At 35.4% G+C, this 11,849-nt stretch overlaps 1 protein-coding gene across 1 annotated transcript; it reads left to right on the top strand.

Annotated features, from left to right (window-relative positions):
• Positions 1-4,493: 4,493 nt before the first annotated feature.
• On the top strand, positions 4,494-9,061 carry LOC104243150 (F-box protein At1g70590-like). Its single transcript, XM_009798300.2, has 4 exons — positions 4,494-5,304; positions 7,385-7,518; positions 8,012-8,194; positions 8,673-9,061. The coding sequence occupies exons 1-4, from the start codon at positions 4,734-4,736 to the stop codon at positions 8,841-8,843; spliced, it is 1,059 nt and encodes a 352-aa protein (XP_009796602.1). The 5' UTR covers positions 4,494-4,733; the 3' UTR covers positions 8,844-9,061.
• The last annotated feature ends 2,788 nt before the right edge of the window (positions 9,062-11,849 follow it).

Below are 11,849 nucleotides of genomic sequence, written 5' to 3'. Positions count from 1 at the left end.
CCTATAAATGTGTTTGCCTAGTGATAGATGCATATGCAAAATTCAAGAAACTCTATAGACATGTTCTCTATGTGATAGGTAGAAGCGCAGAAACCTATAGACATGGTTTCTATGTATGAAATGCAGAAGCTATAGATATGGTATCTATGTATGAAATGTAGAGGCTATAGACATGATATCTACGTATGAAATGCTTAACCTATAGACAGGATTTCTATATGAAAAACGCAGAAGTGCAGGACTTGTAAACATGATTTCTATATGAAAAATGCAGAAGTGAAAACAGGACATGATTGCAGCAGTAAATACCTATGAACATGATATCTACTCTTATGCATACATGAGTGACCCTCCCCTTTTCACTAAGACCCCATAAGTTATTACAAATTATTACAGCCCAAAATGAATAAAGAAAAGTAAAATAAAATTACATCAGAAAGCTAAAAATCCCAACCAAGGAGAGCTTGATTCAGACTTCTGTCTGAAGCATGAAGTAAACCAACTCCAAAGATAAAATTCCAAAGCCTTTCTCCTATTCGGGATGTGTCAGAGTTCCCTAAGAGTCTCAAGTGGACTCCGGGCAGTGCTTACACCCAAATATATTGCAGAATTGGATTGTAGTGCAGTATGGAAGAGCCAGCCCTCAAATGTCCAAGTTCAGAGGGAGCTCAAGGTCCCAAAGCAAGGCTCATAGGAGGGGGCAGAACTTAGAATCTAAGAGAGAGTGCAAGTGCATAGAGGGGATTTTGGGGAAAGCCAAGACAGGCTAGTGGTCATACCCAGCAATTGAAAGTGCTAGCACACCCCAACCAGCCTGTTAGCCACATTGTTTGGGAGTTAGGATCCATTAAAGGATCAAGTCCAGACATGAGCAACAATTTGGATGTTGCCATGCTTTGAACTTTAACTCAAACACATAGAAGGGAATAAGGGTATGGAGAATTCACACAACAACAGATGCAAAGAGACAGCATATTCAATACAGAACATAAACAACAAAATAGAAAAGATTGTTGAAACTGTAAAGCAAACACATAGGGATGAAGCTGAAAGTTAAATTAGAACATACCAGTTTCAAGGAAATAAGAAGAGAAGAGCAGCAGTAAAGCCAAATTGCAAACACACAGCCAGAAGATTTCAGAAGAGAGTAGAGTATTGAATTGAGAATGTAGGAGTATTGAAATTGAAAGTGTTCAATAAGTGTTGTCAGAGTATTGAACTCAAGGTCTTAAAGAGTATAGAATTGGAAGTGTGTAAAAGTGCAAAAGGGTCGTACCCTTTATGGTGCAGAAAGCAAGTAAGAAAAGGTAAGAAAATAGTTTTGAAATATATCAACTAAGGTCTCCCTTCAATTAAAGGATTCTGATTTCAAACGGGCGAGATAATTAAGGAAAGAGTTTGATCAAAATCTTTTCCAAAGTAGCACAAGAAGGGTAAATACACAGAAGTTATTTAAGGCAAAAGTCCAGTAGTACATGGTTTGTGCAAATAAGGAAAGGTGGTCACTCAACAGCCAGTGAAATCAAAATTGCAGGCTTTGTTCGAATGAACCAAGTCAGGAAAAATGAGGAAAGTGTTTTACTTAAGAAAAACCAGTAACAATCAATCAAACCTTATTAAGAGGAATTCCGAATCAATCACAAGTTGACAAAAGCTTTTGAAGGCAAAATTACTCATATATAAAGCATACAGACATATCGAACAAGAAAGAACTATCATGCGAAAAAGTCTAGTATAGAAGAGTTCCAGGTCATAACAAAGAGACTCAAATCCAGTACATAGACTCAGAATGAGTTTGAGAGTGTCTAGGGTCCCAAATAGAATCCTAGTCCAAAACTTAAGATCAAACTCGCCAAACACCCCCCAAATCCCAGAGTTTTCAACTCGAGTCAGATACAGAGAAGAGAAGACAAATAACTGAAATAAGCTCAGAGGTCTCTTTCAGGGATTCATGTGAAAACAAATAGATAAAATAGCAGGTTCAAGGCAAATAGAATGAAGAATTGATTTGAAGAATAAAGAACACGTTTTAAGAAAGCTTGGAACTTAAACAAATTTCAGAAAAGAAACGAGATAGTATAGCACTTAAGAGAATAGTAGAGGAAACATGTTTAACAAAGAACTCAAACAAAATCCAAAAGAAGGCAACTAAAGACCTAAAAGCTTAGTAGACAATACAGTAAAGGAATATAGGGGTAAACGAACACATAAGATAAAAATGTGAAAGCATGATATAGAAACCGGTAGAAGAAAGAACGGAGCACAATAGAATGACATGCAAAATAAGGCAAACATAAGAACACAGGAGAAGGACATGCGAGGTAGAAAAGAGAACATAAAAACATAGCATAGACAGATTCACACAAAGAGAAGAAGAAGAGGAGTCAGAAAACATTTTAAAACCTTTTCAGAGACCCTAAATCGAAGAGAAGTAATTTTTGAAAGAAAATTAGGGAAAACGTTTAAGAACTCAAGTAGAGCACAGACATAGCATAGATATAAGAAAACAACCAGAGAAAAACCTCGAATAGCTTAGGGTTTCAGAGAAACCCTAGAAATGAGAAAGGCTTGGAAGAAGGTCTGATCTTGAGTCAGAGAGGTCAGAAATAGGCTTCTGATGCTTGAATACGCCGGAGCCAGGCTGGAGAGGCCATAAAACCTTAGATCTGTAGAGATCTGAAAGGACACCATCGAGATCGGACCTTGAAACTTTGAACACCCAGGGTTTAATGGTGGAGGAGGGTGAGTACATGTCATCCATGGCCTGAGAAGCCATGAGTTCCGGTGAGATTGCGGTTGAAGAGGGGTGAGAGAGGCTAGGGTTTCAGGAACCTTCGAGAGAGTTTGAGAGAGGAAGAGTATTCAAAGGCAGCTGAGAGATGGAAATGAGTGGATTAGGGTAGGGTTAGTGAATTAAAAAAGGTAAGGGGTAATCGTGGTCGTTGATCTAAATGATCAACGGCCTGGATTGAAAGAAAGGGCCAGAAGGGTTAATTGATTGGGTTGGGGGTGGTCGGTTTAGATTAGAATTGGGCCGGTCCAATTGGGTCAATTGGGGGGGGGTCCATTTGGCTATGATTGAAATAAAAATGGGCCAAATTTTAAATAGCCAGTTTTTCCCTTTTTATTTTATAAAAAATAGTAAAATAATTTTGAAAGTAAATTAAGAGTACTGGATCAGTTAATAATATATAAATATTGATTTAAAAATGTTGGAACCAATTTTATAATTATAAAAATGCTATTAAATCTTAAAGTAGGCTAGAATTGCAATTATATGCAATTTAGCTTTAAAAATACCAAATAAATTTGTAAAAATATATAAAAATTACCTTAACTATATTTTGGTATAAATATGAAAAATAAAATAACTTATCCACCAAAATAATGATTTTGGGAATAATTATTGGTTTTTATACTGCTAAAATGAGCAATAAATTGATTTTAAATCTTTAAAAATTGGGAAAAAATACTAAAACACTTGGGCATGCTTATATATGCGTACATATGTTATTTTGAAAGTACTTTGTATATATGAAAAATATACAGGGAAAAATTGGGTATCAACATCCGCCCCTGGTAAAATTGCTGCCAAGTGATTAGAAGCCGCCGAAACAGCCTCTTGCAGAACTACAAGGTAAAAATGCGTACTTTAAACTCTTGTAGTCCTGCCTTTGCCCGGATCCCGCGCATAGCGAGAGCTTAGTGCACCGAATTGTCCATTTTTGGTGTTATATGATAATACCGAGGCCAATTTGGCCTTGATAGAGGATATTTTACGCTTTACACCAACTACTTTTTGATTGGACATGCATATACACATATACTACTGCACCCATTGTTTCAATTTAAATGATGTAGTTTGACTTGACGCAAAGTTTAAGAAGACAAAAGAAGATAAATTATTTCTAAATATAAAAACATGTCATTCTTTTTGGAACAGACTAATAAGAAAAAAAAAATTTAAATTGAAATAGAGGAAGTATCACACAAACTGCATTCGTTTTAAATCAATTAATAACTCTAAACTTTGAGATTCACCTCTATGTATATATAGTTATCTTTTTCTCTCCCTAGAAGGTAATATAAAAGCAAAGGAATAGTCATTCTCTGCATGTCGTCTCATTTATATTTCCTTCAATTGAGAACATCGATCACAACTTCCACACGCAGACAAAACCGAAAAGAAAGAAAGAAAAAGATGTGCAGTTAGTTGCTTATCATATGTGCACGTAAATTTCGTGAGAAAACATCGGACGTGACACCTGACAACGCGTTTCCCACGACCATCACAAAACCCACTACACGGCTCCCTCCTACACCCCTGACCTCCAACCTCTTATCCAGCGACTTGTTTGGGTCACATAATTGTTGCTACACATTATATATGGAAATTACTTACACTTATATAATGATGATGTTGAGTCTGTTACATACATTAATATTAATTAATATAATGTAAAATTACTTGTTGCAAATGTTCTTTTTACTTAATACCAAATTAATTATTAAGCCAATCAAAGAGTTATGTTCTCTTTTGTTTATTCAACCAAGCTAAACATGTAGTGCCCCAAAACTCCAAGGTTTGTCTTTTCCTTTTCTCCTCTTCCCTTCCCATTTCAGAATCCGATACCCCTCGATCTCTCTCCTACCCCCATTTCTTTAATTCTTTGACAGCTCCCTTTCATTCCGATTTCAATAGAATTCGGGTTCACAAACTTGAATTCATTTCAATGGCAGCTGCAGGGCCCACAGAATACCAGATGATGAATCAAAGAACATGGCCACACAAATCGGATAGTGGTCCTCGTTTCACCGCCTTTTCATTCATGTCAAAAACACCCGAAAATCATAATCCAAGAAAAAACAACCCCACAAACCATAATCTCCAATTCAATCCAATTTCATCATCAAATCAAGAACATTCCACAGATAATTTCACACAACTCCCTAACGACGTGTTATTGAAAATAGCTGCCACTTTCACTTTGCCAAATTTACGTGCTGCTTCACAGGTATGCAAGTCTTGGTGTGATGCACTTAGACCCTTAAGAGAAGCCATGTTGTTTCTCAAATATGGTAAGAATTTCAAGCATGGGCGTGGTGGGGTTGAGGTTAATTTGAATAAGGCACTTGACTCCTTCCTTCAAGGTGCGGCTCGTGGGTCAACTTTGGCTATGGTTGATGCTGGCTTGCTTTATTGGGAAATGGGGAGAAAGGAACAAGGGGTTTCCTTTTATAGAAAGGCTGCTGTACTTGGTGACCCTGCTGGTCAGTGTAACTTGGGCATTTCCCTCTTGGAAGGTAACTAACTTACATTTTCTTGCTTAATATGGAATATTAACTATCTTGCTATGTTTGAGAAAAAAAAAGGAACTTTCGTCCTATGTGAAGGAGAGATCCAAGGGTATGGCCTTGTCGTCAGTGGTGGAGACAGAAATTCGAGTAAGGGGATTCAATGTAATGTTAAATTGTCACACCTAAGAATTTATCCTTTTTGCACAGTGCAATTTTCCATTGAAGGGTATTCAATGGAACCCCCTTTACCAAATGTAGCTATGCCCCTGCCTGTCATAATTACAAGAACTGTTTACAGTCGTGAAGGTTGTCATAGTTTATGATCGTAGGTGCCAAGGATTGAACTTTCTGTTAAAAAACTTAACTTCAAATTGGGAGGACGATCCTCCTGTTGAACTGACAGTACTTCAAACTGCCACAAGTATGAGCACATAGATTTTAGTAGGGTGCTTGGGAGAATACGCCTGATGGACAAAAAACATTTAAATTAACAGTATTGCATAGTTTAGAAATTTGGCTGCAATCAATGAAATGAATAGCTTACTTGTCCCGACAAAAAAGAAAGAAAGAGAGAGATTGTAGATTTTTGTATCAAAATGAGCGCAAGTTTCTTTGGTGTGTATGAGATTTAGCAGCCTTAATTGTATGAATAAATTACTAATAGCGGGCTTGGTCCAATCACAATGTTTAGTAACCAAAGATCCATGCTTTTTCTTTCTATGCTTTGTCTGTTTGTGATTCTCATTCAGCATTAAGAGTTAGTAATGTGTGCTTCAGATTTTACTTGATTTATATTGGTATAGCTCTCTCTTGTTTTCGCTAGTGTACTTTCGTTCATTTATGTGGACTTAATATTTCTCTAAAATCTTGTTGTGATGCCCTCTCTAATCATTATCACCAATTGAGCGTGCTGTCCAAAATTGAGAAAGTTAGGTGTAGGAGGGTGAGGTGATTCCAGTTGTTCATTTTTCTTCTTGCTCACTTGGTCTTTATTGAACTAGTGGTGCTTTAGTTGTTTCAGGAAATGTGATATATATCCTTAAACATCCCTGAGGTTGGCACTTTTCTCCCTTTAACTTCCTTTACGACATCTTATCCCTGCAGTCTCCCTGATATCCTTTCTGAAAAAGAAAAGCATTAAAATAAAATCAGAACTGTTTTGGGATCTCTTTTGGAGAATCCTATTACCCTTAAGCCAGCTCTTTCATACCAATTATGGAGTAAACGCCTTCGCAGGCGCTGCCGGTTTACAACCACAAGCCACCAGCTAACAAAAAACTTCTGTTTTTGCCAAGTCCTCCAGCCACAATCCCATCGTTTTCACACCAATCTGTTGACAGCAAGATTGTGCAAAACTGGCATGACTTGATGGCTTTGGCCTGAGAGCCGTTGATAGCAGAGTTGTGCAAGAAAGTGTTACAATGCCAAGTTATTGGAGCAATCACATTAAGTGGGGTTGAGAGAGCTATATTACAGAAGATTAGTTGCAAAATGCGTTGTAATGAAAGAAAGAATAATGTTTAAGGGGGAAGTAAGAAGTACTAGAAGTTGGGAGAGGTTATGTGGAGCCCCTCCTACTATTTAATTGGTTGAAGTTCCCCTTCCAACACCTGAAAACTGTGAAGTTTACCCTTTTGCTAGAGAACCATTAAATGCAAGGGTGGGGAAGTGGATTGTTGGAAGGCCTCTGCAGTCTGCAGAACTTATTTCGGAGAAGTTGAAGGCAGCAAGTCAGCAGCACATTTTCCGATAATTTTTGTCCTTTTCTTTTATTATTCCTCTGGTGATTGTGTCAGTGAACCAGAGTAGGCTCTGCTCACTACCAGCAGTTTTTGGTGGTTTACTGTTATGCATCAACTTATGGTGAATGCTACGTAATAGAATTAGAAGTCCACATACGCATGTGAAGTCATTTCATCGCCGAGAGCTCCCACCAGAACTTTGCGTTTGATTTGCAGTAGCATAGTTCTCTGTCAAGCTTACTGACCACAAACGGAAGCATTTGTTTTACAACTTTCAGATTTGACTTTCATTACTCTGGTTATTGTATCTTTATGTAGTAATGATCTCTTTATACTCTATGCAGCTAATCCACCAGACATTGAGGAGGCTATCAAATGGATGTACAAAGCTTCTATTGCAGGCTATGTTCGAGCTCAGTACCAGCTTGCCCTTTGTTTACATAAAGGTCGTGGCCCGAGTAGGGATCTTAAGGAAGCGGTATGAAAATTATACTTGTTTAACCATTAACTTCACAGAGCAGACTCAACTAGTTTGGATTGAGACCAGTTGTTTTGTGACCATTTAATTTCACAGACAAAAATAAATAAGGGATATCTTCCCTGTTTATGGATTTGTCTATCTTGCCATGCATACTGAAAACACCATGTAGATCACTAAATTTTATCTTGCCATGCATGTAGGACGAACATATACATAGGTCCAATATCACTTTGGGTCAATATTATTCAAGTTCTAGATCAAATCATCCTCTGAGGTTCTGAAATTTCACAATTTGGAATTATGACAACATTGCCTGCCAAAAACAAAAAGAAGAGTTGTGAAAAGTTGTCTTGAATTTTGTACTTAAAAATTCAAATTCACCATTATGGTTGAAGAAAATGTTATTCGTCTTTTGGCTTTCTATACGGATGACTGGGTTGTTCCTATGATAACTTTGCTTCTGAAAGTGTTTTCTCTTTTTGAAGTGCAGGCAAGGTGGTATCTGAAGGCAGCAGAAGGTGGATATGTCCGTGCCATGTATAACACTGCAATATGCTACTCAGTGGGAGAAGGTCTATCGCAGTCTCATAAATTAGCAAGGAAATGGATGAAGAGAGCAGCTGATCGAGGTCATAGCAAAGCCCAGTTTGAGCATGGACTTAGTATATTTTCCGTAAGTAGAGCCTACATAAATCCTCCCACTGCACTACTCCAACCCTTCCCAACTTCTTTATGACTAGATTGTGAAAAACAATACTCCCTCTGTGTTATTTTATGTTACACTCTTTTATGTTCCAAAAAGAATGACAACTTTCTGCATTTAGAAACAATTTAACTTTAGATCTCCCATTTTACCCTCACTGACATGATTTTATAGGCACAAAACTGCCATGGCATTTTAAGGCCATAAGTTTCGAAAATCTTTTCTTCTTTCTTAAACTATGTGCTCGGTCAAATACCTTCACATATAACTAAACAGAGGATGAGTAGGTCCGTGGAAAAAATGTTGTCTGTATCGCCTAATGGTTCATATAGGAAAAAGGACCTGCAAACCTCTACCTTCCTCTTCTTTTTCCTTTTTTTTTTTCTTTCGCTTTTATTTCTTTCGCTTGTCTATGAACTTATCATCACTCTGGTTGTTCCTTGAGCAGGAAGGTAACATGATGAAAGCTGTGGTGTATTTGGAACTTGCCACTCGTGCTGGTGAGACAGCAGCTGATCACGTCAAGTATGTTATACTTCAACAGATATCCACTTCTTCTCGTGACAGAGCCATGCTTCTTGCTGATAATTGGCATCCTTTGCCTTCTTCATCCCGCTGATTGATTTCCCTGTTGTTTTTAGCTTAATGCTGCCTACACATCTTTCTCTAGCATGCTACTTTTGAACCTTCTTCAATTACAAAGTGTAAATATACATAGTTGCTCTTACTGATGTGCATTTCCTAGTTCTGAAATGTTATAACAAGAGCTTGTGTCGAAATAGTTTTGCGCTTAAATGTTACCATTTATTCTATGATAGCTTAAAGACTTTTCTCATAGATTTTGTAACATTAACAGGTTTTGAAGTATAATACGTACTATTGATTATTTTTGAACAAGGGCATGGAAATATAAAAATTATATAAATTTGAAAACGAACTCATTGATTTTTAGAAGCCTTGCTTCACTCTGTTGTATAGGAAAAAACAACTGAATATTAACAATAAAATATGTTCAGTGACAGATACACATCAGCCGCATATAAGCAAAAGAATCAACCAAGGTAAAAAAAAAAAAAACTAGGGAATGCACTTGTACATTGACAAATAGTACCAAACAATTGGGATAAGATTAGGTGGCACCAGAAGAACAAAGCAATTAGGTGCTCAAGGGCGTCTCCCATGCAATTTGTATAATGACAGAAATTTCTTCTGCTCAGCCGTATAAAGTACTCATAAACTATACTAAACTTTTCCCTCCCATCAAATGTTATATACAAACCTCTATAAACTAATATCCACAATGATTGCGGACCCAAGATTTCATAAAAAACAATTACTACAACATTACACATCTATAACTATAAAAAGTAATGTAGTTAAATATAAAAATTTCGTGGCTTAACACTTTAGCCACAATATTTTTCTCCGTAGCAAAATGTAGTGTAGCTAAAAATCAGCTACAAACTTTACATGATCTGTGGCTAAGGACTAATACTTATTGCTACGGAAATTTTGTATGTTGTAGCTATGATGGTAAAAGGTTTTTGCTACGAAAAATATGCTTATAGCAAGTGATTTTATTTTTTTGCCACGACGAACAAAATTTGTAGTTATCTTCCTATTGTAGCTACGAAATGTTGTATTGTAGCAAAATATTTAATTTATTTGCTATGCAAACTCAAATTTTGTGACTATTTTCAGACCTTAGTCTCGTGGCTATAATAGTACGCATGTTTAGCTACAATTTAAAAACTCCATAGCTATGAATTAAGTATTTGCCATAAACCTTTTCATATTATAGCTAAGATTCCATACTTTTAGCCATGACGTATGCAGAACTATAGCAAAAAAATTTCTTCATTTGCTACGAAAAGTGAAAATGAATAGCCATGTTCTTGATACGTGGCTATGGTAGGAATATATGTTTAGCTACAAATTCAAAAATTCATAGCTAAGATTCAATTCTCTTTTGCCATGAAGCATAAAATTGTAGCAATAAATTTTCTTCATTTGCTATGAAAATAAAATATATAGCTATGTTCTTATTATGTGGCAATATATATATTTAGCTACAAATTTAAAAAATCCATTGCTACTAATTAAAAAATTTGCCACAAGCATTATTATCCACAACAATTCATATAAAGCCTATGTAACAATACAATCAACTTTTGGCAATGAAACATATAGGCAACTGTAACATAAGATCTTCAATTACGTAATAAATGCGATATATTAGCAAAAAGATTTAATAAAGGTTCAACAATATCATTCCAAATATTAAAACATCGTTTGAAACATATGAAAAAGCTTTGACAAGAGGAAAAAAATTATTCATGTGCCCGTCGACCTTGACGCCTTTATTACTCCTCCACAAGCTGCAATAACAATAAAAAAACAAATAATTAGATGATACAATGAAGCATTTTTATATAAAAAATTAAATTTTATTTTTAATATGAATATTGCCTTAAAGAAATCACATATATACTAAATTATTAATATAAAAAGGATATTAATAGAAGTCTAATAAGTTACTTACAATTAGATTTGTATCATTTTATGGTAGACCTTGTGCTGCAAGTATCATTGAAAGTTTTTCTTCCCATTGTTTACTCATCTCTGCTAGCTGATTATTCATATTCTTGATTTCTTCAACTTGTTCCTTAGCTTCCTTTTTAATTTCTTCCACACACTCATTTGCCTATTTTCTGGTAAATTCTAGTTGCTTTTTAAATTGTACTTTTGTTGGTCTACCACCAAAATATTCACTGATATTTTTTTCGAGGCCATATGCACGAAGATATCCATTTTTTTTGCCCCAAATACTTTTTCGAAGATACCATCATCATTTAAAGAAATTTCTCCTTCTTTTTGTTGTTTTCTAAATTGGTCAAATTAAACCTACTATCAAATAATGCAAATTAATCAAATATGTACAAATGTGTACTATAAAAGGAGATAAAAAAAAAAAGAACATTGACATTACAATAACATCTTGTTGAAAAGCATCAACTTGTTTTCCTTTTTTTCTCTTGTGAGATTCCATAAAGACTTCAACACGAGAAGGAGCTTTTCCATTTTTTTGCTCCTGCAGAAAAATAATCGTTATCATTAATTGAATAAAATATGTGAATATAATTCTTCTAAATTCATTCTAAAAATATTGTTATAATGTTCATACCATTTCGTATCTAAGTCTTGCATAACTTTTGGTCCCAATATATGAAGGCAAGGAACATTAGTTACCAAGGAAAGGTAGTGATATAAAGAGAGCTTAATATGCTCTTGGCTTTACTCATAAAAACTGACAAATCGAATACGAAAATACAAAGACAATTAAAAGTACCATGCCCTTATATAAGAAAAGGTCAGTGATAAAAAGAGAGCTTATTTTCATTTGGAATCCAAACCTCGGATCACAAAAATAATAATACAAAGTAAAACACTTTTAGTTATCTCAAACACATCTATAATTAATTTTCCTATAAACTTGAGATTCTCAAACTACAAAATATATACTCCCTCCAGTCCACAATAAGTGACCAATTTACTTTTTTTTATTTTGGTCCAAAAATAAGTGTCCATTTATATAATCAAGAAAAAATTCAATTTATTTTTCCAA

Source organism: Nicotiana sylvestris, chromosome 10 (genome assembly GCF_000393655.2).
Source record: "Nicotiana sylvestris chromosome 10, ASM39365v2, whole genome shotgun sequence".
NCBI lineage: Eukaryota > Viridiplantae > Streptophyta > Magnoliopsida > Solanales > Solanaceae > Nicotiana > Nicotiana sylvestris.
This window is presented reverse-complemented; position numbering and strand designations above follow the sequence as displayed.

Bases quoted from the DNA above. Each gene is read 5' to 3' on its own strand.
- LOC104243150 (XM_009798300.2), top strand. From the start codon at position 4,734: ATGGCAGCTGCAGGGCCCACAGAATACCAGATGATGAATCAAAGAACA. The intron at 5,305-7,384 runs GTAACTAACTTA...TACTCTATGCAG, and splicing joins GGGCATTTCCCTCTTGGAAG to CTAATCCACCAGACATTGAG. The intron at 8,195-8,672 runs GTAAGTAGAGCC...TTCCTTGAGCAG, and splicing joins ATGGACTTAGTATATTTTCC to GAAGGTAACATGATGAAAGC.